General features: G+C 46.3%; 1 protein-coding gene across 1 annotated transcript in view; it reads right to left on the reverse strand.

Moving 5' to 3' along the window:
* Nucleotides 1-2432: 2432 nt before the first annotated feature.
* LOC138356789 (mucin-22-like) overlaps nt 2433-26485 on the reverse strand; it is a 31181-nt gene continuing 7128 nt past the window's right edge. The window contains exon 2 of the mRNA XM_069313111.1: nt 2433-5669. Coding sequence (XP_069169212.1) covers nt 2433-5669 — 3237 coding nt within the window. The remainder of the gene's footprint in view (nt 5670-26485) is intronic.

Consider the following 26485-nt stretch of genomic DNA (forward strand, 5'->3'; position numbering starts at 1 on the left):
AGTCCTAGCACCACGGGCTCTAGCCAGTCCTAGCACCACGGGCTCCAGCCAGTCCTAGCACCACGGCCACCACACAGTCCTAGCACCACGGCCACCAGCCAGTCCTAGCACCACGGGCACCAGCCAGTCCTAGCACCACGGGCTCTAGCCAGTCCTAGCACCACGGGCTCCAGCCAGTCCTAGCACCACGGCCTCCAGCCAGTCCTAGCACCACGGGCTCCAGCCAGTCCTAGCACCACGGGCTCTAGCCAGTCCTAGCACCACGGGCTCCAGCCAGTCCTAGCACCACGGCCACCAGCCAGTCCTAGCACCACGTCCACCAGCCAGTCCTAGCACCACGGCCATCAGCCAGTCCTAGCACCACGGCCACCAGCCAGTCCTAGCACCACGGCCTCCAGCCAGTCCTAGCACCACGGCCTCCAGACAGTCCTAGCACCACGGGCTCCAGCCAGTTCTAGCACCACGGCCACCAGCCAGTCCTAGCACCACGGCCACCAGCCAGTCCTAGCACCACGGCCGCCAGCCAGTCCTAGCACCACGGCCTCCAGACAGTCCTAGCACGACGGCCACCAGCCAGTCCTAGCACTTCGGGCTCCAGACAGTCCTAGCACCACGGCCACCAGCCAGTCCTAGCACCACGGGCTCTAGCCAGTCCTAGCACCACGGCCTCCAGCCAGTCCTAGCACCACGGGCTCCAGCCAGTCCTAGCACCACGGGCTCCAGACAGTCCTAGCACCACGGCCACCAGCCAGTCCTAGCACCACGGGCTCTAGCCAGTCCTAGCACCACGGCCTCCAGCCAGTCCTAGCACCACGGGCTCCAGCCAGTCCTAGCACCACGGGCTCCAGACAGTCCTAGCACCACGGGCTCCAGCCAGTCCTGGCACCACGGGCTCCAGCCAGTCCTGGCACCACGGGCTCCAGCCAGTCCTAGCACCACGGGCTCCAGCCAGTCCTAGCACCACGGGCTCCAGCCAGTCCTAGCACCACGGCCTCCAGCCAGTCCTAGCACCACGGCCACCAGCCAGTCCTAGCACCACGGGCTCCAGCCAGTCCTAGCACCACGGCCACCAGCCAGTCCTAGCACCACGGGCTCCAGCCAGTCCTAGCACTACGGCCACCAGCCAGTCCTAGCACCACGGCCACCAGCCAGTCCTAGCACCACGGGCTCTAGCCAGTCCTGGCACTACGGTCTCCAGCCAGTCCTAGCATAATCCCTAACTATCCAGCCAATAGTCCTAGCCTAAGCAATAACTATCCAGCCACCAATCCTAGCCTAAGCGCCAGCAATCCTGTCCAATAATCCACTCGTACGTTTAAACAATTACAAACACATGCAAAACAACGAGGGTGTTATCTGCAATGTGATAACGGAATAAAGTGAAAATAAGCGCATAATAATGAAATTTTAGGCTCGTTCAGTTAATCGCGTGCATTGCTGCAGTGGCAATTTGCATTAAATCTGCAGGCCTGCGGTATTAGGAACAATTTATAATATGCATATTATATCCTCACGAATTCAATTATCTATATACCTGCAGCTCAGTATGTGTGGGTTGTAGGGGGGGGGTGGGGAGAGGAGGATGGGAGTGGTCACCTGGATGTACTCACCTACATGTGCCGGCAAGGGTGTGTGAGATTATTGGGGCTGATTTGAAAGTTTGTATATTGGGCGCCAAGACTCTTCTTGTAGGGTTCTATTTCTCTTCTCGCTGAAGGGTGAGAGAAAGGTGGAAACGGAGTGAGAGTGAGGTTGAGACGTTAGAGAGTGAGGAGAGGAACGGTGGAATGGTGGAATGGCCTTCTACGTGTGACAGGCGAAATTTCAGATTGAAAAATATCCCTCACACTCAAATCTCTACCTATGCAATCACTGATAATAATCCTTGCACTCAAATCTCCACCTACGCACTCACTCACAATAACCCTCACACTCAAACCTCTACGTATGCACTCACAATAACTCTCACACTCAAACCTTAAAATATGTACTTACTCACAATATCTCACGAGCGAGATTTCCTACCCGAGTCCTTTCCATCAGGAACTTTCCTCATAAAAATCAGCCACTCAGCACGTTTTTCTCTGTAACTCTTTATAACTAACACTCATGAACTCTCTTTCAAGGACTGTCAATTTGGAAAAATCAATCAAGGACTCTCAATTAAGAACTATCAATTAAGGGCTATTAATCAAGGGCTATTAATCAAGGGTTATTAATTAAAGGCTTTCAATCATGGGCTATCAATCAAGGACAATCAATCAAGGGCTATCAATCAATTGTTGTTAACCCTCTGCTATCACGCATGGACTATCAGTCAACGGCTCTCAGTCAAGAGTTCTTATACATGAACTCTATACAAAAAACTCTCAGTGTAGAACTCATTCTCAATAATTCACTCAAAATCTCCAACTCAAAAACTCATAAAATGGCTAACAAAATAACTTTCTCACATTGGTTCTCACTCCATAACTTTCACTCAAGATCTGTGTATCATGATCAGTACTACTCTCGATGATAACTTTCACTCCAGTGTTCTCAGTGGTAACTTTCATTCTAGTGTTTTCAGTGGTAACTTTCACTCCAGTGTTCTTAGTGGTAACTTTCACTCCAGTGTTCTTAGTGGTAACTTTCACTCCAGTGTTCTTAGTGGTAACTTTCACTCCATTGGTCTCAGAGGAAGCTTTCACTCCAGTGTTCTCAGTGGTAACTTTCACTCCAGTGTTCTCAGTGGTAACTTTCACTCCAGTGTTCTCAGTGGTAACTTTCACTCCAGTGTTCTCAGTGGTAACTTTCACTCCAGTGTTCTTAGTGGTATGTTTCACTCCATTGATCTCAGTGGTAACTTTCACTCCAGTGTTCTTAGTGGTAACTTTCACTCCAGTGTTCTCAGTGGTAACTTTCACTCCAGTGTTCTCAGTGGTAACTTTCATTCTAGTGTTTTCAGTGGTAACTTTCACTCCAGTGTTCTTAGTGGTAACTTTCACTCCATTGGTCTCAGAGGAAGCTTTCACTCCAGTGTTCTCAGTGGTAACTTTCACTCCAGTGTTCTCAGTGGTAACTTTCACTCCAGTGTTCTTAGTGGTATGTTTCACTCCATTGATCTCAGTGGTAACTTTCACTCCAGTGTTCTCAGTGGTAACTTTCACTCCAGTGTTCTCAGTGGTAACTTTCACTCCAGTGTTCTCAGTGGTAACTTTCATTCTAGTGTTTTCAGTGGTAACTTTCACTCCAGTGTTCTTAGTGGTAACTTTCACTCCATTGGTCTCAGAGGAAGCTTTCACTCCAGTGTTCTCAGTGGTAACTTTCACTCCAGTGTTCTCAGTGGTAACTTTCACTCCAGTGTTCTTAGTGGTATGTTTCACTCCATTGATCTCAGTGGTAACTTTCACTCCAGTGTTCTTAGTGGTAACTTTTACTCCAATGTTCTCAGTGGTAACTTTCACTCCAGTGTTCTCAGTGGTAACTTTCATTCTAGTGTTTTCAGTGGTAACTTTCACTCCAGTGTTCTTAGTGGTAACTTTCACTCCATTGGTCTCAGAAGAAGCTTTCTCTCCAGTGTTCTCAGTGGTAACTTTCACTCCAGTGTTCTCAGTGGTAACTTTCACTCCAGTGTTCTTAGTGGTATGTTTCACTCCATTGATCTCAGTGGTAACTTTCACTCCAGTGTTCTTAGTGGTAACTTTCACTCCAGTGTTCTCAGTGGTAACTTTCACTCCAGTGTTCTCAGTGGTAACTTTCATTCTAGTGTTTTCAGTGGTAACTTTCACTCCAGTGTTCTTAGTGGTAACTTTCACTCCATTGGTCTCAGAGGAAGCTTTCACTCCAGTGTTCTCAGTGGTAACTTTCACTCCAGTGTTCTCAGTGGTAACTTTCACTCCAGTGTTCTCAGTGGTAACTTTCACTCCAGTGTTCTCAGTGGTAACTTTCACTCCAGTGTTCTCAGTGGTAACTTTCACTCCAGTGTTCTCAGTGGTAACTTTCACTCCAGTGTTCTCAGTGGTAACTTTCACTCCAGTGTTCTTAGTGGTATGTTTCACTCCATTGATCTCAGTGGTAACTTTCCCTCCAGTGCTCTCAGTGGTATGTTTCACTCCATTGATCTCAGTGGTAACTTTCACTCCAGTGTTCTTAGTGGTATGTTTCACTCCATTGATCTCAGTGGTAACTTTCCCTCCAGTGTTCTCAGTGGTAACTTTCACTCCAGTGTTCTTAGTGGTATGTTTCACTCCATTGATCTCAGTGGTAACTTTCACTCCAGTGTTCTTAGTGGTAACTTTCACTCCAGTGTTCTCAGTGGTAACTTTCACTCCAGTGTTCTCAGTGGTAACTTTCATTCTAGTGTTTTCAGTGGTAACTTTCACTCCAGTGTTCTTAGTGGTAACTTTCACTCCATTGGTCTCAGAGGAAGCTTTCACTCCAGTGTTCTCAGTGGTAACTTTCACTCCAGTGTTCTCAGTGGTAACTTTCACTCCAGTGTTCTCAGTGGTAACTTTCACTCCAGTGTTCTCAGTGGTAACTTTCATTCCAGTGTTCTCAGTGGTAACTTTCACTCCAGTGTTCTCAGTGGTAACTTTCACTCCAGTGTTCTCAGTGGTAACTTTCACTCCAGTGTTCTTAGTGGTATGTTTCACTCCATTGATCTCAGTGGTAACTTTCACTCCAGTGTTCTCAGTGGTAACTTTCACTCCAGTGTTCTCAGTGGTAACTTTCACTCCAGTGTTCTTAGTGGTATGTTTCACTCCATTGATCTCAGTGGTAACTTTCACTCCAGTGTTCTTAGTGGTATGTTTCACTCCATTGATCTCAGTGGTAACTTTCCCTCCAGTGTTCTCAGTGGTAACTTTCCCTCCAGTGTTCTCAGTGGTAACTTTCCCTCCAGTGTTCTCAGTGGTAACTTTCACTCCAGTGTTCTCAGTGGTAACTTTCACTCCAGTGTTCTCAGTGGTAACTTTCACTCCAGTGTTCTTAGTGGTATGTTTCACTCCATTGATCTCAGTGGTAACTTTCACTCCAGTGTTCTCAGTGGTAACTTTCACTCCAGTGTTCTCAGTGGTAACTTTCACTCCAGTGTTCTCAGTGGTAACTTTCACTCCAGTGTTCTCAGTGGTAACTTTCACTCCAGTGTTCTCAGTGGTAACTTTCACTCCAGTGTTCTCAGTGGTAACTTTCACTCCAGTGTTCTTAGTGGTAACTTTCACTCCATTGGTCTCAGAGGAAGCTTTCACTCCAGTGTTCTCTGTGGTAACTTTCACTCCAGTGTTCTCAGTGGTAACTTTCACTCCAGTGTTCTCAGTGGTAACTTTCACTCCAGTGTTCTCAGTGGTAACTTTCACTCCAGTGTTCTCAGTGGTAACTTTCACTCCAGTGTTCTCAGTGGTAACTTTCACTCCAGTGTTCTCAGTGGTAACTTTCACTCCAGTGTTCTCAGTGGTAACTTTCATTCCAGTGTTCTCAGTGGTAACTTTCACTCCAGTGTTCTCAGTGGTAACTTTCACTCCAGTGTTCTCAGTGGTAACTTTCACTCCAGTGTTCTTAGTGGTATGTTTCACTCCATTGATCTCAGTGGTAACTTTCACTCCAGTGCTCTTAGTGGTATGTTTCACTCCATTGATCTCAGTGGTAACTTTCCCTCCAGTGTTCTCAGTGGTAACTTTCACTCCAGTGTTCTCAGTGGTAACTTTCACTCAAGTGTTCTCAGTGGTAACTTTCCCTCCAGTGCTCTCAGTGGTAACTCAACACACTTCGTTTTACCACTTAATCTAAACAGGAAGAGATCTCAGAGCTGCTCCAATAATTTTATTTCGCAGTTTTTTTTCTCATTTTCTTGCTTCTCTCCTCAATTCTCTTGCTCTTATCAGTCTTTCACTCTGTTCCTCCCTCCTGTCTTCCTTCTTATCTCCGGCACTCTTTTCCACTTTGTCCTCCTTTCTCTCTCTCTCTCTCTCTCTCTCTCTCTCTCTCTCTCTCTCTCTCTCTCTCTCTCTCTCTCTCTCTCTCTCTCTCTCTCTCTTTCTCTCTCTCTCTCTCTCTCTCTCTCTCTCTCTCTCTCTCTCTCTCTCTCTCTCTCTCTCTCTCTCTCTCTCTCTCTCTCTCTCTCTTTCTTTCTCTCTCTCTCTCTCTCTCTCTCTCTCTCTCTCTCTCTCTCTCTCTCTCTCTCTCTCTCTCTCTCTCTCTCTCTCTCTCTCTCTCTCTCTCTCTCTCTCTCTCTCTCTCTCTCTCTCTCTCTCTCTCTCTCTCTCTCTCTCTCTCTCTCTCTCTCTCTCTCTCTATCTCTCTATCTCTCTCTTTCCCTTTTCATCTTACTCTCTTTTCTTCGTTTCGTTCCTCCTTCTCTCCAGCTTTCTCCCTCTCGTACTTCTCTCTCTCATCGCCCCGAGACTTTTACCGCCTATCTCCTCAATTTAACTCTCCCTCAGAACTCCTCGAACTGGATCGGGGTTCTTCCAGGGGTTCCACTTCCAGTATTGACTGCTGTGTCAGTTTTCTTTATCGAGCCTTTTTAAGATTTGTTTTAGTTGCTGTGTTATATTAAGGTTGAGGGAGGGTAGGAAAGAGAGGGTGTGGTGAAGGGTGTGGGGGCGGGGGCCTTGTGGGTAAGAGGTGGGTGTGGTGGTGTTGTGAGGGTGTGAGGGGGGGGGGTGTGGTCTGTTGTGAGGATGTGTTGTTGTGTGGGTGTGGTGAGGGTGGTGTGGGTGTGGAGTGGGTGTGGTCTCCTGTGGCGGGGTTGGTGTGGGGTGTTGAGAGAGTTTCCTACGACGCCACAAGAGAGATCGAGAACTGCAGTAACTTTAGATGTTGAAAGAAGCTGTCGACGCTGCATCTCGTCCCTTGACACTCGGGCCTAACTTCCAGGATCACTCACACCTTCTGACTTTTGATGCTGAGTCAGAATATATTTGAGTCTCTCTGGCATATGGGAAAATTGGTCTAGCTAAGCAGGTGAAGTGTGTGGAAGTGATTATACTGGTGATCACTCGAGTGAATTGGATTTTTTTAGCATCAATAAGATTGATGCAATACTCAGAACAGTTCACTCGTTATGTTCGAAGCTTGCGACGCGCCGAAACACCCGGCGAGACTCATCGGAGATGACCTCTGGCGGCTCCAGGCGGAGATGACCTCTGGCGGCTCCAGGCGGAGATGACCTCTGGCGGCTCCAGGCGGAGATGACCTCTGGCGGCTCCAGGCGGAGATGACCTCTGGGCAGAGCGTGCTGGGCTCTGAACCGAGTAGCAGGTAGCATAAGAGACGCTCTCAGCCAGGCTTGCTACTGGGAAAGACATCACAACCTCTTCTGTGGCACAACTTCTTCTGTGGCTGGGTCAGTAAACCAGCCTGGCCCTGCCCTATGAACGTAGACGCTCCCTCGCCGACTGGACGACCTCTTACAACACTAACAGAAGAGGGAAGGGGGCGGGGGATAACTGTCAGCAGTAAGCGCCAAACCATTACCACTATATAGAACTCGGAAGGAATCAGAATAAGGATTTGGGATGGGAGGAAGGAAAGAAATGGTACCCAACCACTTGGTCGGTAGGGGATTGAACACAGACTGGTTACCAACAGAAGAGACGAGGTCGTCCTTGAACATCTCCGACGTTACTGCCCTACAACAACATCCTCTCCGTCAGGTCCTTCCTCTCACCCGCCAGCACTTCCCCAGCGAGTCTCCGCCTACCATTCCTCTTGGAGCACCAGCTACAGCACCACCAAAATGCTGTTGACATGTTCCTCAAAGTAAGCTATCATCTTGAGTTTATATGATTTGACCATGTTATACCACTACATATTCGAACTTCAGCAGGAAAGATCATTATTTTCACGAAAAGGTTTCCTTTTCTGGGAAAGGAAAACTTTACATTAGCTTCTACACCCTACTCTTCTGCACCCTACGCTCCAAGTGTGTCGTGCACTGACGGCTCGCACTTTGACACCCCTTCCCCCTGTGTCAAAATGACACGGAAGAGGGGGGGGGGAGGAGGGGGAGATGAAGCTGTCACTCTGTGTGTCAGTTTCATTCACCTACACCAACATGTGCGTTTTTTCTCCTACATTTCGGTAGACTCAGGCTTACTCTTCCTAATTCTCTTCCAAGCTTATAGTACTGGTTAAAATGACCGAATATCTAAATAAAACAAAGGCGTTTTGACCTTTGGCGCTTTATAATGACCTCCCAATGGTCGCTGGACCTTAAGCCCAACAAGCCGAGCCTGGCTTAACGATATATACTCAGAGAAAATTGATCATTTTAGACTTTGGCTGTTCTTCAAATTATTTACTAAGGACTATTAGTGTCTACTGCAATATATCCTTATGTCTGCTGTATTATTTCCTGATGTCTAATATAATATTGCATTATGTCTTCTGTTTTATTTCCTTAAAGGTGCTGGCACCTTAGATACGTTACTCAGAACACCTTAAGTGTATTATGTCATTAATATGATGTGTCTAATTAATACTATATTCATATGACTGATTCAATAACTAATCCGTTTAAATGAGTTTTCTTTTGTTTGCATGCGTGTGTAGTACCTCCTCTCCAAGCTGCTCACCACCGTGGGTGTTACACTGAGGCGGGAACACTCTCCTGGGGGCTGGTAGGATAGATAGTACTAGTCCAGACGAGGGAACTCAGTGCTGCACATGCCAGGGTGTGTGTGTGTGTGTGTGTGTGTGTGTGTGTGTGTGTGTGTGTGTGTGTGTATGTGTGTGTGTGTGTGTGTGTGTGTATGTGTGTGTGTGTGTGTGTGTGTGTGTGTGTGTATGTGTGTATGTGTGTGTGTGTGTGTGTGTATGTGTGTGTGTGTGTGTATGTGTGTGTGTGTGTGTGTGTGTGTGTGTGTGTGTGTGTGTGTGTGTGTGTGTGTGTATGTGTGTGTGTGTGTGTGTGTATGTGTGTGTGTGTGTGTGTGTATGTGTGTGTGTGTGTGTGTGTGTGTGTGTGTGTGTGTGTGTGTGTGTGTGTGTGTGTGTGTATGTGTGTGTGTGTGTGTGTGTATGTGTGTGTGTGTGTGTGTGTGTGTGTGTGTGTGTGTATGTGTGTATGTGTGTGTGTGTGTGTGTGTGTGTGTGTGTGTGTGTGTGTGTGTGTGTATGTGTGTGTGTGTGTGTGTGTGTGTGTATTCACGTGGTTGTGCTTGTGGGGGTTGAGCTCTGCTTTTTCGGCCTGCCTCTCAACTGTTAATCAATCAGCTATTATTAACTACTAATTATTTTTTGCATACACACACACACACAGGAAGCAGCCCGTAGCAACTGTCTAACTCCCTGGTACCTATTTACTGCTAGGTAATAGGAGAATCAGGATAAAAGGAAACTCTGCCCCATTTTTTCCGCCGGCTGCTGGGATCGAACCCCGGTCCCTAGGTCAACGAGTCTAGAGCGCTCTCCATTCAGCCAGCCAGTGTGTGTGTGTGTGTGTGTTTGAGTGTGGAAAAAAAGTTAGTTAGTAGTACGTAACAGTTAATTGATTGACAGTTGAGACGCGAGCAAAAAAGCAGAGCTCAACCCCCCGCAAGCACAACTAGGTAAATACACACACACACACACACACACACAAAATTTCATATTTTCATCTTTGAGCAGAATTCCATCTATGTGTAATCAATTATCTTCGGATAGAAGAAAAAAATAGTGCTACATAGCCTTCTCGGCTTATTAACTTCTTTTGATAATTATTTACTTACTTCGGGAAGAGAGAGAGAGAGAGAGAGAGAGAGAGAGAGAGAGAGAGAGAGAGAGAGAGAGACTGAGAGACAGAGAGAGACAGAGAGAGACTGAGAGACTGAGACCCCGTTAAAACAGCTATTGGCAGTCTGCCATTATTCAATTACTATCCTGGTGATTCAGTTACAATTTTGGGATCCATCAGGTCGTCCCGCCGCGCCCCCAGAGCACTATTGGTTTCCTTTAAACTCAAAACTTCCTAATGATTGCAATTTCCATTTAATTTGAATGTCACATTTATCTTATATTTTTCCCAATTCGTCTCATTATTTCTGGTGCATTAGGCTTGCCCACTCATCTACGGTAATTTGGCTTCGATTTGCTACATGTTGACTTTGACTTGAGCCCCTTTTTCACTGTTATTTTTTGTTAGCTTGAACTCTGATTCTGTTCTCGTAGTTCTTCTTCTTGTCTGTGATGTCTGAGTCTGCTCTCACTGCTGTTCTTGTCTGGATGCTTCCATCCGAATTATGGAATAGTTGAACTTGATGGCAGTGTTCAACTTAATGTTTGACATGGTTATCTTGATACGAGTCTTGAAATTAATTTGGTGACCTTAAACAGTGGTTAACGTGGGAATTATGATATCAGTGTTCAATTTGGCAATCTTGTTGCAAACGTTCATTTTAATTTGTTTTCCGCAGCCTGATGACCGCTGTCTCAATTAATGTTCAGCATAGTGACTTTACCCCAAAGTTCAAACTGGTGGTAATTATTCCGATAATCAACCAAATATCTTAATCCGAATATATCTTTGTGTAGCCCATCCTCCTGTTTTGATAGTACTTATAGTAACGATGAGGACCATAGTATACATACTAACGAACAACGAAATTAGATAGTAGAAAATTGAATTATTGAGTTGCACAAACCGGAAAACTATTTTTTACTTCTGTTGCTTGGAAAAACTAACCTAACTTCCCTAGACTTAATACACGATATCTGAGGCCTAAAAGAGTACATATGTGTGCTATACTACCTTGAGGTGCTTCCGGGGGCTTAGCGTCCCCGCGGCCCGGTCGTCGACCAGGCCTCCTGGTTGCTGGACTGATCAACCAGGCTGTTGGACGCGGCTGCTCGCAGCCTGACGTATGAGTCACAGCCTGGTTGATTAGTCTGTGACTAGGCCTAGGAAAATTTAAGTTTGTGTATTAGTTTTATTTAGTTTAAACGAATTCCTTATTAGTCAGTATACCACTATCTAAAAGCTAAGAGCATACGAATTTTGACTATTGACGATCGTCTCAATAGGTACTATCTAAACAGGAGAAAAATAATTGGATTAGAGAGAGAGAGAGAGAGAGAGAGAGAGAGAGAGAGGGAGAGAGAGAGAGAGAGGGAGAGAGAGAGAGAGAGAGAGAGAGAGAGAGAGAGAGAGAGAGAGAGAGAGAGGGAGAGAGAGAGAGAGAGAGAGAGAGAGAGAGAGAGAGAGGGAGGGAGGGAGGGAGAGAGAGAGAGAGAGAGAGAGAGAGAGAGAGAGAGAGAGAGAGAGAGAGGGGGAGAGAGAGAGAGAGAGAGAGAGAGAGAGAGAGAGAGAGGGAGAGAGGGAGAGAGAGAGAGAGAGAGAGAGAGAGAGAGAGGGAGAGAGGGAGAGAGAGAGAGAGAGAGAGAGAGAGAGGGGGGGAGAGAGAGAGAGAGAGAGAGAGAGAGAGAGAGAGAGAGAGAGAGAGAGAGAGAGAGAGAGAGAGAGAGAGAGAGAGGGGGAGAGAGAGAGAGAGAGAGAGAGAGAGAGAGAGAGAGAGGGAGAGGGAGAGAGAGAGAGAGAGAGAGAGAGAGAGAGAGAGAGAGAGAGAGAGAGGGAGGGAGACAGACAGACAGACAGACAGACAGACAGACAGACAGACAGACAGACAGACAGAGAACAGAGAAGGAACGGGAAGAAGAGGAAGGTACCCACAGCCAAACACACACACACACACACACAAACACACACACACACACACACACACACACACACACACACACACACACACACACACATCACTATAGGAAGTGATGTGGTGGAGGCTGACTCCATTCACAGTTTCAAGTGTAGATATGATAGAGCCCAATAGGCTCAGGAATCTGTACACCTGTTGATTGACGGTTGAGAGGCGGGACCAAAGAGCCAGAGCTCAACCCCCGCAAACACAACTAGGTGAGTACAACTAGGTGAGTACACACACACAAGGGGCAAGGTGACACAGGTGGAAACTGAGTGCCCAAATGAGCCACAGAGATATTAGAAAGAACTTTTTTAGTGTCAGAGTGGTTGACAAATAGAATGCATTAGGAAGTAATGTGGTGGAGGCTGACTCCATACACAGTTTCAAGTGTAGATATGATAGAGCCCAATAGGCTCAGGAATCTGTACACCTGTTGATTGACGGTTGAGAGGAGAAACCAAAGAGCCAGAGCTCAGCCCCCGCAAACACAACTAGGTGAGTACAACTAGGTGAGTACACACACACACATACACACACACACACACACACACACACACACACACACACACACACACACACACACACACACACGCACGCAACTAAGTGGCTCCCAGAACTTAATGGCAAGAACCACGAGGAGAGGTTAGAGGCATTAAATATGCCAAAACTTGAAGACAGAAGAAAAAGAGGTGATATGATCACTACATACAAAATAGTAACAGGAATTGATAAAATCGATAGGGAAGATTTCCTGAGACCTGGAACTTTAAGAACAAGAAGTCATAGGTTTAAACTAGCTAAACACAGATGCCGAAGAAATATAAGAAAATTCACTTCCGCAAACAGAGTGGAAGACGGTTGGAACAAGTTAAGTGAGAAGGTGGTGGAGGCCAAGACTGTCAGTAGCTTCAAAGCGTTATATGACAAAGAGTGCTGGGAAGACGGGACACCACGAGCGTAGCTCTCATCCTGTAACTACACTTAGGTAATTATTACATTCAAAAGATTCAAAAGGTGACACCCCTAGGGTCAACACTTGCATCAGAGGAGCTCCTGCATATTTCAACAATCCTAAGTATTGTAGTACAGGATGATGATAGTGGTGTCCCAGAGAACATAAAGTTATAGTGCTTTTGAAAAATAGGTGAGATAACAGGAATGTGCCAAGGGAAGTGAAAAATTGGATGAGAAAGAGTTGCCCTAGTGTTTCCAGTGCAGAGAAGAACATTAAAGATGGCCGCCGGCAAGAGGAAAAACAAAACAGAGCTTGATTTTGCGGGATTCAATGAAGAAAGCATTGATATTAGCAGTCTACATAACAAGTTGGTAAAATTAGATACTATAGTGAACTCTCATGTAGAAATAATTAGTAAATTGAAAGAAAGCAATAACCATTTGAATAGCAAAGTTTTATCTTTTGAGGGTTTAGTGAAAGACTTGCGCAAGGATAAGAATCAATTAGAAACAAATTGCAAAGCCATGGAAGAAGAAAATAAACTCTTAAAAATAGCTATGGAAGAAGTTAAAGTAAATTTAAACATAAATGACTACTATAGGTTAGGTAAGGAAATTCAACAGGAGAAACAGCTTTTGTCAGCACAGATGGAGGAAGTTACACAGGGAATAGAACAGTGCAAGAAGGATATGCAACTCACCTATGCACAAGTGGCCAAGGAGAAGGAAAAAATTGAAGAAGCAGTAAAGGAAGTCAAACACTGCAGCAACCAAGATAAAACAAACATTAGGCTGGAAGTGAGAAAGGAATTGGCATCTAACCCGAAGTTGGTGCAAAACACAGTTGATCGGAGTAAGTCCTTGATAATTTTTGGTTGCAAAGAAAAGGCGATAACATCTAGGTCAGAAAGTGCTGTAGAAGAAGCAAAAGTAGTAGATAAAATTGTTGGCCTCGTGGAAGGTCTTACAACCATAGAGAATGTGTGCGACCACAGGAGAATAGGCAGATATGTAAAAGGGAAAGATCGGCCTTTGAGGATCACCCTAAACGGTGCCAAACAGATGAAAGAAGTACTAAGGAATGCTAGAAAATTAAAAAGTGATGAGGATGGGAAAGTGTGGTCGTTAAGACGAGATCTTTCAAAAGAAGACAGAGAGAAGCTGAAACTGAACCTCGCCGAGGCAAAACGTTTAAATGAGAGCAGGAATGAAGAAGAAATAAAATAAAAGTTCTACAAAGTGATAGGGGTAGGCAGACCAGTAAAGTGGTACATAAAGGAAAACCAACAAAATCATTAGAGAGATGGGGAGTGAAAAATAAGAAGAGGTGGAACAAGTTCCTGAAGATTGCATACACCAACATAGATGGAGTAAGATCGAAGATACTGGAGTTAAGTGATGTAATACAGCTGCAGACACCAGACATTGTTGCACTCACGGAGACAAAACTTGAAGATGTAATTTTAAATGAGGTCATATTCCCAAGGGGCTACTCAATTTGGAGACGGGACAGAACAATTAGGAAAGGCGGTGGCGTTGCTGTGCTGGTGAAAGAACACCTAAAGGTGAACGAAATAATGACTGCCAATCCACAAGAAGTTGACATAATAGCACTAGAGATCTGCCATGAGGATGATAAACTAATGATCATAAATGCATATAGTCCACCGCCAAGCAGCACATGGTCAAAGGAGGAGCTAGATAGTAAACGAGAGGGTCTTATAACAATAATGAGAGAGATTATAGCGAGAGCGGATAACGATAGATCATGACTGTTGATAGTCGGCGACTTCCACTTGAAATCCATAGACTGGGAATCATATGAAGCTAAAACAGAAGATTTTTGAACCTGTAGATTTGTAGACCTCATCCTGGAAACATTCTTGTATCAACATGTTAAACAAGCTACGAGGATGAGGGAAGGAGACGTTCCCTCCATGCTAGATTTGATATTTACCAGGAAGGAGGAAGAAATATTTGACATTCAGTACCTTCCTCCCTTGGGTAAAGTAACCATGTCTTTTTGGGAATAAAGTATGTAGTGCGTTATAATCTGGAAGAAAATAAGGAGGTTGAAGCAGATGAAAAACCTGACTTCAGGAGAGGACATTATGGCGAACTTAGAAAATTTTTCAGTGAGTATAATTGGACAGACTTGTTTCTAGGGAAGGAAGTGAATGAGATGTATGTTAAGTTTTGTGAAATATATGATAAAGGCACAAAAAAATTATTCCAAAACAGAGATGCAGAACTAGGAAACAGGATTGGTTCAACAGAAATTGCGAGAGGGCCAGAGACCAAAACACACAAAAATGGAATCAATACAGGAAGAGGCCGAACCCCCAAACATACCAGCGATACAAAAATGCGAGAAACAACTACACGGCAGTGAAGAGAGAGGCAGAAAGAAATTTTGAAAAAGGGATTGCAGACAAATGTAAAACAGAACCAGGTCTATTCTATAAATTCATAAACAAAAAATTGCAGGTAAAGGATAATATTCAGAGGTTGAAAATGGGAAATAGATTCACGGAAAATGAAAAGGAAATGTGTGAAACATTAAACGAAAAGTTTCAAATTGTGTTTGTACAAAATAATATCTTCAGGGAACCAGACACAATAAGAATTCCAGAGAACAATATAGAGCACATAGAGGCGTATAGAGACGAAGTGGAAAAAATGCTCAAGGAGCTAGGTAGGAACAAAGCAGTTGGTCCAGATGGAGTTTCACCATGGGTTCTGAGAAAATGTGCACCTGAGCTCAGCATTCCACTTCAACTGATTTTTCAGGCCTCCGTGTTTACAGGAGTTGTAGCTGATGTGTGGAGAAAGGCTAACATAGTTCCAATCTACAAAATTGGAAGCAGGGAAGACCCCCTTAATTATAGACCTGTATCATCGACAAGTGTATTAGTCAAAATATTGGAAAAAATAATTAAAACTAAATGGGTAGAACACCTGGAGAAAAACGATATAATATCAGACAGACAGTATGGTTTTGATCTGGAAGATCCTGTGTAACGAATTTACTCAGTTTCTATGATCGAGCAACAGAGATATTACAGGAATGAGATGGTTGGTTTGGCTGCATCTATCTCGACCTAAAAAAGGCTTTCGACGTAGTTCCCCATAAGAGGTTGTTCTAGAAACTGGAACATACTGGAGGGGTGACAGGCAAGCTCCTAACATGGATGAAAAATTTCCTAACTGACAGAAAAATGAGGGCCGTAATCAGAGGCAAGGTAGCGGATTGGAGGAATGTCACGAGTGGAGTACCACAGGGATCAGTTCTTGCACCGGTAATGTTCATTGTCTACATAAACGATCAACCAGTAGGAATACAGAATTATATGAACATGTTTGCTGATGATGCTAAGATAATAGAAAAGATAAAAAACCTAGATGATTGTCATGCCCTTCTAGAAGACCTGGACAAAATAAGTATATGGAGCAACACTTGGCAAATGGAATTTAATGCGAATAAATGCCATGTTATGTAATGTGGAATTGGAGAACATAGACCCCCACACAACCTATATATTTTGTGAGAAATCTTTAAAGAATTCTGACAAAGAAAGGGATCTAGGGGTGGTACTAGATAGAAAACTATCACCTGAGGACCACATACAGAATATTGTGCAAGGAGCCTATGCTACACTTTCTAACTTCAAAATTGCTTTTAAGTACAATGATGGAGAAATACAAAAGAAATTGTTTACGACTTTTGTTAGACCAAAGCTGGAATATGCAGCGGTTGTATGGTGCCCATATCTTAAGAAGCACATCAACAAACTGGAAAAGGTGCAACGACATGCCACTAAGTGGCTCCCAGAACTGAAGGACAAGAGCTACAAGGAGAGGTTAGAGGCATTAAATATGCAAAAATTAGAAGATAGAAGAAAAAGAGGCGATATGATCACTACGTTCAAAATAGTAACAGAAATCGATAAAATTGATAGGGAAGAATTCCTGAGACCCGGAACTTCAAGAACAAGAGGTCATAGATTTAAACTAACGAAACAAAGCTGCAGGAGAAATATAAGAAAATTCACTTTCGCAAATAGAGTGGTAGACGGTTGGAACAAGTTAGGTGAGAAGGTGGTGGAGGCCAAAACCGTCAGTAATTTCAAAGCGTTATATGACAAAGAGTGCTGGGAAGACGGGACACCACGAGCGTAGCTCTCATCCTGTAACTACACTTAGGTAATGTTCAGGTGTACAAGTGAACCTGTACACCTGTTGATTGACAGTTGAAAGGCAGGATCAAAGAGCCAGAGCTTATCCCCCGCAAGCACAATTAGATGAGTACACACACACACACACACACACACACACACACACACACACACAGGATTGGCCTGACATACGTGTATACCACATATGTCAGGCCAATCCTGGAGTATGCAGCCCCAGCATGGAGTCCATATCTAGTCAAGGATAAGACTAAACTGGAAAAGGTTCAAAGGTTTGCCACCAGACTAGTACCCGAGCTGAGAGGTATGAGATACGAGGAGAGACTACGGAAATTATACCTCACTTCGCTGGAAGACAGAAGAGTTAGGGGGGACATGATCACCACATTCAAGATTCTGAAGGGAATTGATAGGGTAGATAAAGACAGTCTATTTAACACAAGGGGAACACGCACAAGTGGACACAGGTGGAAACTGAGTGCCCAAATGAGCCACAGAGAGTTTAGAAAAAAAATCAGTGTCAGAGTAGTTAACAAATGGAATGCGTTAAGTATTATGTTTTTCTGGGACGTCAAATAGTTGTGTGGTGGAGGCTGACTCCATACACAGTTCCAAATGTAGATATGATAGAGCCCAGTAGGCTCAAGAATTTGTACACCAGTTCATTGACGGTTGAGATGCGGGACCAAAGAGCCAAAGCTCAACCCATCGCAAGCACAACTACTTTAGTACACACACACGCGCACGCGCGCGTGTTGTCCCCATACTCACTGTATAATTAGAGTGTTTAATATACATATAAGCGCCCACTGTCTGGTCAAACTCGTCCTGCCACTTCATATAAAAATCACAAAATGTATCACAGCAAAAAAAAGTAGAAAACTAACATGAAAGTTAAATTAGGGATATTTAAAGCACCGCGTCTATGAAGAAAGCCATTAAGGCCTCTGTGTATTTTTATTTTAGGAGAGTTTTGCATGCGGAATTTTTTTTTAATGTCATTCAAAATTGAATGTAATGCAGTTAAAATACAAAATAAAACATGATTTTCTTAATTGTGATGGAAATTAGGAAAGAAGAATTGCCGACAATAAAGGTTTTGTATTGGTATCGAAAACTTCTCCTTCTCTGAAGCGTTATATTAACGAACTTAGAGAATACTGAGATTTTCAAAGTGCAAATGGTATATATATATATATATATATATATATATATATATATATATATATATATATATATATATATATATATATATATATATATATATACATATATATATATATATATATATATATATATATATATATATATATATATATATATATATATATATATATATATATATATTGTTACGGTGCCCTCTCCTATTTCTTTCGTTTGCCGGCTTAAAGAGTCATATCAGCTCTCCCTACTGATTCTCTGAGGTTCAGGGAGTCTAATGATATATGTGGCGACCAGACTGGCTGCCATTTTATGGAAGGAGGTTATATTATAAGTTGTAAATAAAGGAAAATTGGCGCCCTGTTATAAAATGAAACAGTATCCCCTACGGCAGATATGACCTTTTGGAAGGGAGACAAGCCGATCGCGGATTGGCCGACGTAGGTCGCGGGCGACAAATCAGGGCCCGCCATGACGTCACCGAGTGCCCCGGGCGGCGCCAACGTCAGAGTTGTACTGACCGTGGAAGCGACAGGACGCGCCTCGGTCGGCTCTCAGGGATTGGAGGCTCTGCAAGCCTTGTTCAGTGGATTGAGCTGGCTGTCACAGTCATCCCAGTTATTGGAGACCTTGCGCTTCTGGGAAGCAAAAGAGGAACCAAGTTCAGTGAGCAGAGAAGTGCCCAAACTTGGAAAATAGTCGGCGACGACGCTGGGCGGCGCCGCTGCTGGCTGGACGTTGAGGTCTGGAAGGTGGGCGAGCAAGCTAGCTGTGACTGGGGTCACATCCACCGAGAATCTTGGAAGGACGACACCGTGCCTAGGACAAGGAGCGACGCCCTGTGGGAGAGGCGAGTGTGGGGAAAGATAGTGATTAGCTCAGCGCCCATCGATGAACCAGGATTGGGGCAGCTGAATCTCAGGGATTGGAACGGCGACGACGCGAAGGCTTCACGACACCTGAGGACCTGTGGAACGCCCTGGATCGTCAAGGATCGACCCAAGGAAGCGTGGGAACCTCACACCATCGAGGGACAGGCGTCGTGAGCCAGGAACGTAAGGTAGATCATTTTCCCTCCCATTACCCCTTGTATGAGTAGGCTAGTTAGGCCACAATATTTACTCGTGTATGTGGCAGCAAGACTTTATTACTTTAATAGTAGAATAGGCTGCAAGGCAGCTTGTGTCCAGGACTGTCAGAGAGGACAGTGTGTGTGGATGGCAGGACAGTGAAGAAGAGGTGCCGACGTGGTGAAGAGGCCCTCCTGTGAGAGTGTGAGACTCCTGTCTTCCTGCCCAGTTGAAGGAGTGTTGGAGGTCGTGGAAGAAGAGGCTGACGATCTCCAGACCCATTATCCATATTCCATATTCATGTATTACTTGTGATTGTGTGTGTGTGTTCATGTAATTTGCGTCAGTAAATCCACACATTTTATTACTGTGTTCGAGTGTGCCTCCATTTGTGATATTTCTCTATGAGCATACATTTCTGGCTACAAACGATATATGATACACCCACTGAACTGCATTGCTGGGGTGCAGATATAATAACCCAGCTGGCGACCTTGCTAAGAGGAAGATAGAGAAGACAGGCGGGAAAGGAGTTCCTGCAACCTTTTTTCTTTTGTCTGGCAGGCAAGACTCAGGGAGGTTATGGTTATAGGTAAGCCTGAGTCTTCCTTCACTCCCCCACGGGTCTAGGCCGGAACTGTTAACAGCAGTTTCCCCGTGGTTGACTGAAGGGCTTCCAGGGTGAATCAGTGGCACCCCTTTGTGGTGGAAGCAAAGACCTGCGGAGGTGGGCATTGTTGGTCCTATCTTGTGTGACCAAGGAGACTCCGGTGAATCCAGGGAGTCGGAGGGGCTGAGTATTTGGGCCCTTTGAGCCCCTAGCAGCCGAGTGTTAGCAGAGCCCCGGACCGCCCACCCCCACGTGACAACCGAACTGGCGACCTTGCCAGGATTCGAACCCCAGTAGCCAAGGACTGGGAACTTCGCCAGGAAGCGTGGATCAAGCTACAGTGTGGACCAAATTGCAAGACAAGTGTTGCCAGGGTACTAATACAGTGTGGCCAGTGAATTCGGTGGTACTGTTACTCAACCAGCTAAGGGACTGAAACGGTGAAATTAGTGCCTACTAACTTGTCTGTGCTGTCGTGTATGCTCAATGATATAGAGATGGAGGAAGACAAAGTAAAGAAATTTATTGACACAAGGGACGAGAGAATTTTGGAAGAGTGTACCAAGGCCCAGCTCCAACAAGTGGCAAACCACTTTGGGATCAGGTTGAGGACGACTAAGGTAGCGGAGCGAAGGATAGAGATCATGGCACAGCTCACAGCTCGAGAGGAAGCGACGGGAGAGGAGCCATCTCAAGAGGAGCCGTCCCGAGGAGAGCCGTCGCAAGGTGAACCGTCCCGACTAGGGCCACCCCAAGCGCCTACCAGTGTGGAGAGAATTCACAGTGAACATGGGAGCAGTGGAAGGTCCAGCTGTAGTAAGAGGAGCCTGCAACTGGAAATAATGAAGATGCAACTGGAAGCCCAGCTGCGACGAGAGGAAAGAGAAGCGCAAATGCAGCGAGAGGAGCGAGAAGCACGGCTGCAGCTGCAGCGAGAGGAGCGAGAAGCTCGGCTGCAGCGAGAAGAAGGAGAGAGACGACTGCGAATGGAGGAGATACAGGCAAAGAAAGAAGTCGAATTGCGTCGCGTTGAACGTGGTCTGCCCTCACTACCTGCACGGCGGGATGACCTCAAGGTAAGGGAACGTGACTTACCTACGTTCGAACCACAAGAAGCTGAGGCGTTCTTCGAACACTTTGAACGGATAGCGACTCTGAAGGAGTGGCCGGAAGATGATTGGGCTGCTCTGGTCCAGGGCAGGTTGACTGGAGAGGCCCGGGAAGCCTATAACATGCTGGACCTAGAGGAGTGTACTAGTTATGACGCGATTAAGAATGCGGTTCTCCACTCATTCCGGCTGACTCCGGAGATGTACCGGAAGCGGTTCAGAGAGTGTACAAGAGCGTCGGGAAAGACTTACGCCGAGACCGCCAGGGATATGGAACGGAAATTCCTACGATGGTTGAAGGCGGAGGAAGCGGAGTCGGTGGATGATATCAAACGACTGATAGTGATGGAGAAGTTCATGTCGGTGCTCCATCCTGAGTTGCGAGTAAGGGTGAGAGAAGCAGGTATTAAGGACCTGAAGGCTGCAGCGGATCGAGCCGACATGCTGGAGGAGGCACTACATAGCAGGAGGGAGGGGCCGCCCAGACACTCGCCTTACCCCAGGTCGGGAGGGAACCTTAGGAGTTCAGGAGGAGCGAGGACGGGTGGGGACTCTCCCAAGAGTAGTGTGCCCGATGAAGTAACGTGGTTCAAGAGCTCAAGAGACGCGGGGAGGAAGCCCCAAGCTGTGAGCAGTGGACCTAACTCGGGAGCAAATGCTGCAGTCCCGGACACGACGACAGGGAGTCCAAGGAGGACCCAGGGGACGTCTGCAAGTGGTACCGCCAGAGTGACTGGCGAGTGGCCGCCCAGGAGAGGCAGCCGATGCTACAACTGTGGCGTGAGAGGACATTATGCCCGCGAGTGTGAGGAGCACCAAAGGAATGTAGGATTAATGTTGGAAGAGGAGAGAGTGTTTGTTCACACCCCATATTATAGTGGACCCAACGTGAATGGTTGGGAAATGAAGTTGGGTGAACATCCCTTCGTTTTCGGGGCCAACGTGAAGTTTGGAAAGTCAGACCCAGTGGAGGTTGCCGTGCTTCGAGATACGGGTGCTGACATAAGTATGGTGACCAGGAGTATTCTCCCCAAGGAATTTAATGATTCACCTGTGGGAGTGGTGAGGATACGCAGTGTGGGGGAGGAATACAGGTTGCCACTTCACGAAGTACAGCTGATTGCCGACTGCGGAGTCGAGAAAGCTATAGTAGCTGTAGCCCCTAAGTTACCCCTAGAGCATGTACAGATGGTGCTGGGTAATGACCTCGGAGGAGGCAGGATACAACCCGATTGGGCCAAGAGTGCCTATGTTGCAAGCAGAGGTACAACCCTGCCAGGTGATGTATCGGTCGCTCCAAATAATAGTGAGGAAGCCGACTTCGACAGGGAAAACGTCGCCAGAGACGACGACAACGAGGGCGAGAGTGCAGAGAGGTCGTCGGAGGTTGTGGAAAACCCCGACGGGGACCTCCGACTAAGCCTGATGATGCGTGTGGAGGAGTGGCGAGGAGCAGCTGTACAAACGCCTGGGGCGGTGAAGAGGCTGCAGACCGCACTCCCTCCATACAGAAACGTGAATAAAGTAAGCTCAGTGGATGAGCGAACGGCAGTGAGGGGCAGAGTGGAGGAGCCACGACGCAGTGCACCCTATGCCGGCCAGATGAATAGTGGTAGGTGCAAGATGAACCACCGTGGTGAGGTGAGCCACAGGGAGGTGGATGAGCCCAACCACGAACCGAAGAAGACGTCTGCAGGGAAGAGAATCTCATGGAGGAGTGAAGATGTTCGTCGGGAACGAAGAAGCGAGTGGTATAGGAAAGGCAATACGAAGAAAGCAGGGAATAGGTACACCCAGGGTAGGCGCCAGCCTAACCAGAGGGGCATTGGGCCATCGCAAAAGCCTAGTGTGGAAGAGAGGGAGCTGCTGGATGGAGTACGGGTTACAAGTGCCACTGTGAGGAGACAACGCACTTACGGGAGAAGAGGAACCGAGAAGAGAGAAGATTGGCGAAGAGGAGATCATGAGAGGAAACATGGAGTACCTGTAGGACGCAATGGAAATGCAAGACTATCTCGGAGTGAACGACGCGATGGAGGCGCTGCATGCACTGAATATTACAGTGGTAACGAGCCGTGGGAGTACACTCGTAGCCACGGAGAGAGGATTTCTTGTAGGTGTTCAGGGAACACCCATCACACCCGGTACTATGCGAGGTGGAGATACAATGAGGCAAGTGACTGGCAAGGTGGTACGAGCCACGTCACCAACTGGAGGAGTGACACTTCAGGAACGGAGGGAGCAAGAGTATAGATTGCCCTCTTGAGTGCTGCTCTTCCGATATGACTCTTATTTTAAGGGGGGGGTATGTTACGGTGCCCTCTCCTATTTCTTTCGTTTGCCGGCTTAAAGAGTCATATCAGCTCTCCCTACTGATTCTCTGAGGTTCAGGGAGTCTAATGATATATGTGGCGACCAGACTGGCTGCCATTTTATGGAAGGAGGTTATATTATAAGTTGTAAATAAAGGAAAATTGGCGCCCTGTTATAAAATGAAACAGTATCCCCTACGGCAGATATGACCTTTTGGAAGGGAGACAAGCCGATCGCGGATTGGCCGACGTAGGTCGCGGGCGACAAATCAGGGCCCGCCATGACGTCACCGAGTGCCCCGGGCGGCGCCAACGTCAGAGTTGTACTGACCGTGGAAGCGACAGGACGCGCCTCGGTCGGCTCTCAGGGATTGGAGGCTCTGCAAGCCTTGTTCAGTGGATTGAGCTGGCTGTCACAGTCATCCCAGTTATTGGAGACCTTGCGCTTCTGGGAAGCAAAAGAGGAACCAAGTTCAGTGAGCAGAGAAGTGCCCAAACTTGGAAAATAGTCGGCGACGACGCTGGGCGGCGCCGCTGGCTGGACGTTGAGGTCTGGAAGGTGGGCGAGCAAGCTAGCTGTGACTGGGGTCACATCCACCGAGAATCTTGGAAGGACGACACCGTGCCTAGGACAAGGAGCGACGCCCTGTGGGAGAGGCGAGTGTGGGGAAAGATAGTGATTAGCTCAGCGCCCATCGATGAACCAGGATTGGGGCAGCTGAATCTCAGGGATTGGAACGGCGACGACGCGAAGGCTTCACGACACCTGAGGACCTGTGGAACGCCCTGGATCGTCAAGGATCGACCCAAGGAAGCGTGGGAACCTCACACCATCGAGGGACAGGCGTCGTGAGCCAGGAACGTAAGGTAGATCATTTTCCCTCCCATTACCCCTTGTATGAGTAGGCTAGTTAGGCCACAATATTTGCTTGTGTATGTGGCAGCAAGACTTTATTACTTTAATAGTAGAATAGGCTGCAAGGCAGCTTGTGTCCAGGACTGTCAGAGAGGACAGTGTGTGTGGATGGCAGGACAGTGAAGAAGAGGTGCCGACGTGGTGAAGAGGCCCTCCTGTGAGAGTGTGAGACTCCTGTCTTCCTGCCCAGTTGAAGGAGTGTTGGAGGTCGTGGAAGAAGAGGCTGACGATCTCCAGACCCATTATCCATATTCCATATTCATGTATTACTTGTGATTGTGTGTGTGTGTTCATGTAATTTGCGTCAGTAAATCCACACATTTTATTACTGTGTTTGAGTGTGCCTCCATTTGTGATATTTCTCTATGAGCATACATTTCTGGCTACAAACGATATATGATACACCCACTGAACTGCATTGCTGGGGTGCAGATATAATAACCCAGCTGGCGACCTTGCTAAGAGGAAGATAGAGAAGACAGGCGGGAAAGGAGTTCCTGCAACCTTTTTTCTTTTGTCTGGCAGGCAAGACTCAGGGAGGTTATGGTTATAGGTAAGCCTGAGTCTTCCTTCACTCCCCCACGGGTCTAGGCCGGAACTGTTAACAGCAGTTTCCCCGTGGTTGACTGAAGGGCTTCCAGGGTGAATCAGTGGCACCCCTTTGTGGTGGAAGCAAAGACCTGCGGAGGTGGGCATTGTTGGTCCTATCTTGTGTGACCAAGGAGACTCCGGTGAATCCAGGGAGTCGGAGGGGCTGAGTATTTGGGCCCTTTGAGCCCCTAGCAGCCGAGTGTTAGCAGAGCCCCGGACCGCCCACCCCCACGTGACAATATATATATATATATATATATATATATATATAAAGTTTGTGAGGGTACCACCTCTGGTGCCAATGTGGGGACCCATAGCCTCGGAGAAGAAAATAAAAAGTATTCAGAGTAGACCTTGTGGTTTCTCACTGAACACTAATATTATCTTCTCCTACCACCCCCATTCTTTTGTATGTACACATATATATTTACTTTATTTGAACTTTGTTACAAAAAAGAAGTTACATATGGGTTACAAAGATGGTTGTCATAGGTTGTCGAGTTCCTCCAGCTCCTCAGATGGCGGGCAGGAACCCAGGATGCAGTGCGCATTTCCCCTCTGTATCGCCACACTGAGGCGCTGGAAAAGAAAGCTTGCAGCTCTCGGGTCCCTTGTTGTTTCAATGAGCCTAGAACCCAGTTCCTTCAAAAAACTGGTAGCACTTTTACCCCAGGCGCCGAGCGTCTCAGAAGCAATGGGGACAAAATTGTAGTGGTGATCCAGTTCTCTATACTTACGGGATTTGGCTGCTTCCCTGTGGGTGGCAGCGCCACCTGGTTGTGCAACACTGAGGTTAATGTAGGTGTTAGCCAGGGTTGATACGCACGTGTAGTCCCATACCAACTGCTTGCCATTCTTCCAGGGGTTCATTGTGATACCATCAGGGCGACCAATAAGAGCATCAGAGTTACGGGGCGTTAGGTAACGGGGCTCTCTTTCAGCTGGGCATCCAGCTGTGGTGAGGCTCCTCTTGATGATGTCGTTAACTTCACTGTGCCTCGAGTGCCATCCCCCTGTGCTTTGGCAGAGTAGGCCATGGTGACCGTACCTGTCAGCCACCACCTCGCCGCAAATACACCTATATCTGGTGTGGATTGGGGCAGCAAGGCGGAGGGCCACAGCAATTCGGAGGGCGTGTGGTGTGAGACGCGTGCCAGTTGCCGACATTGGGGTTGCTAACAGGAAATCCCCTGCATGTGGTGCTGCTACTGCTGTGAGGCGAGCAATGTCGTGTTGTTGCAGCACCCAGGCACTCTGCAGCAACTTGGTCTACAATGGGACCATCCCAGCTGGATTGCTTGTGGGATTTTGGGGATGGTGGTTGAGGTGATTGGCCTGCACGAGAGGCCCACTCTGTGGCACAGCGTGTAAAATTGGGATCATGTACACCTGCCAGCTGATGTAAGTGGGCAGGTAGAATTTCCTATATATATATATATATATATATATATATATATATATATATATATATATATATATATATATATATATATATATATATATATATATATATATGTCGTACCTAATAGCCAGAACGCACTTTTCAGCCTACTATTCAAGGCCCGATTTGCCTAATAAGCCAAGTTTTCATGAATTAATGTTTTTTCGTCTACCTAACCTACCTAACCTAACCTAACCTAGCTTTTTTTGGCTACCTAACCTAACCTTACCTATAAATATAGGTTAGGTTAGGTTAGGTAGGGTTGGTTAGGTTCGGTCATATATCTACGTTAATTTTAAATCCAATAAAAAAAATTGACCTCATACATAGAGAAAAGGGTTGCTTTATCATTTCATAAGAAAAAAATTATAGTAAATATATTAATTCAGGAAAACTTGGCTTATTAGGCAAATCGGGCCTTGAATAGTAGGCTGAGAAGTGAGTTCTGGCTACTAGGTACGACATATATATATA

The sequence above is a fragment of the Procambarus clarkii genome, chromosome 74 (assembly GCF_040958095.1).
Source record: "Procambarus clarkii isolate CNS0578487 chromosome 74, FALCON_Pclarkii_2.0, whole genome shotgun sequence".
Lineage (NCBI taxonomy): Eukaryota > Metazoa > Arthropoda > Malacostraca > Decapoda > Cambaridae > Procambarus > Procambarus clarkii.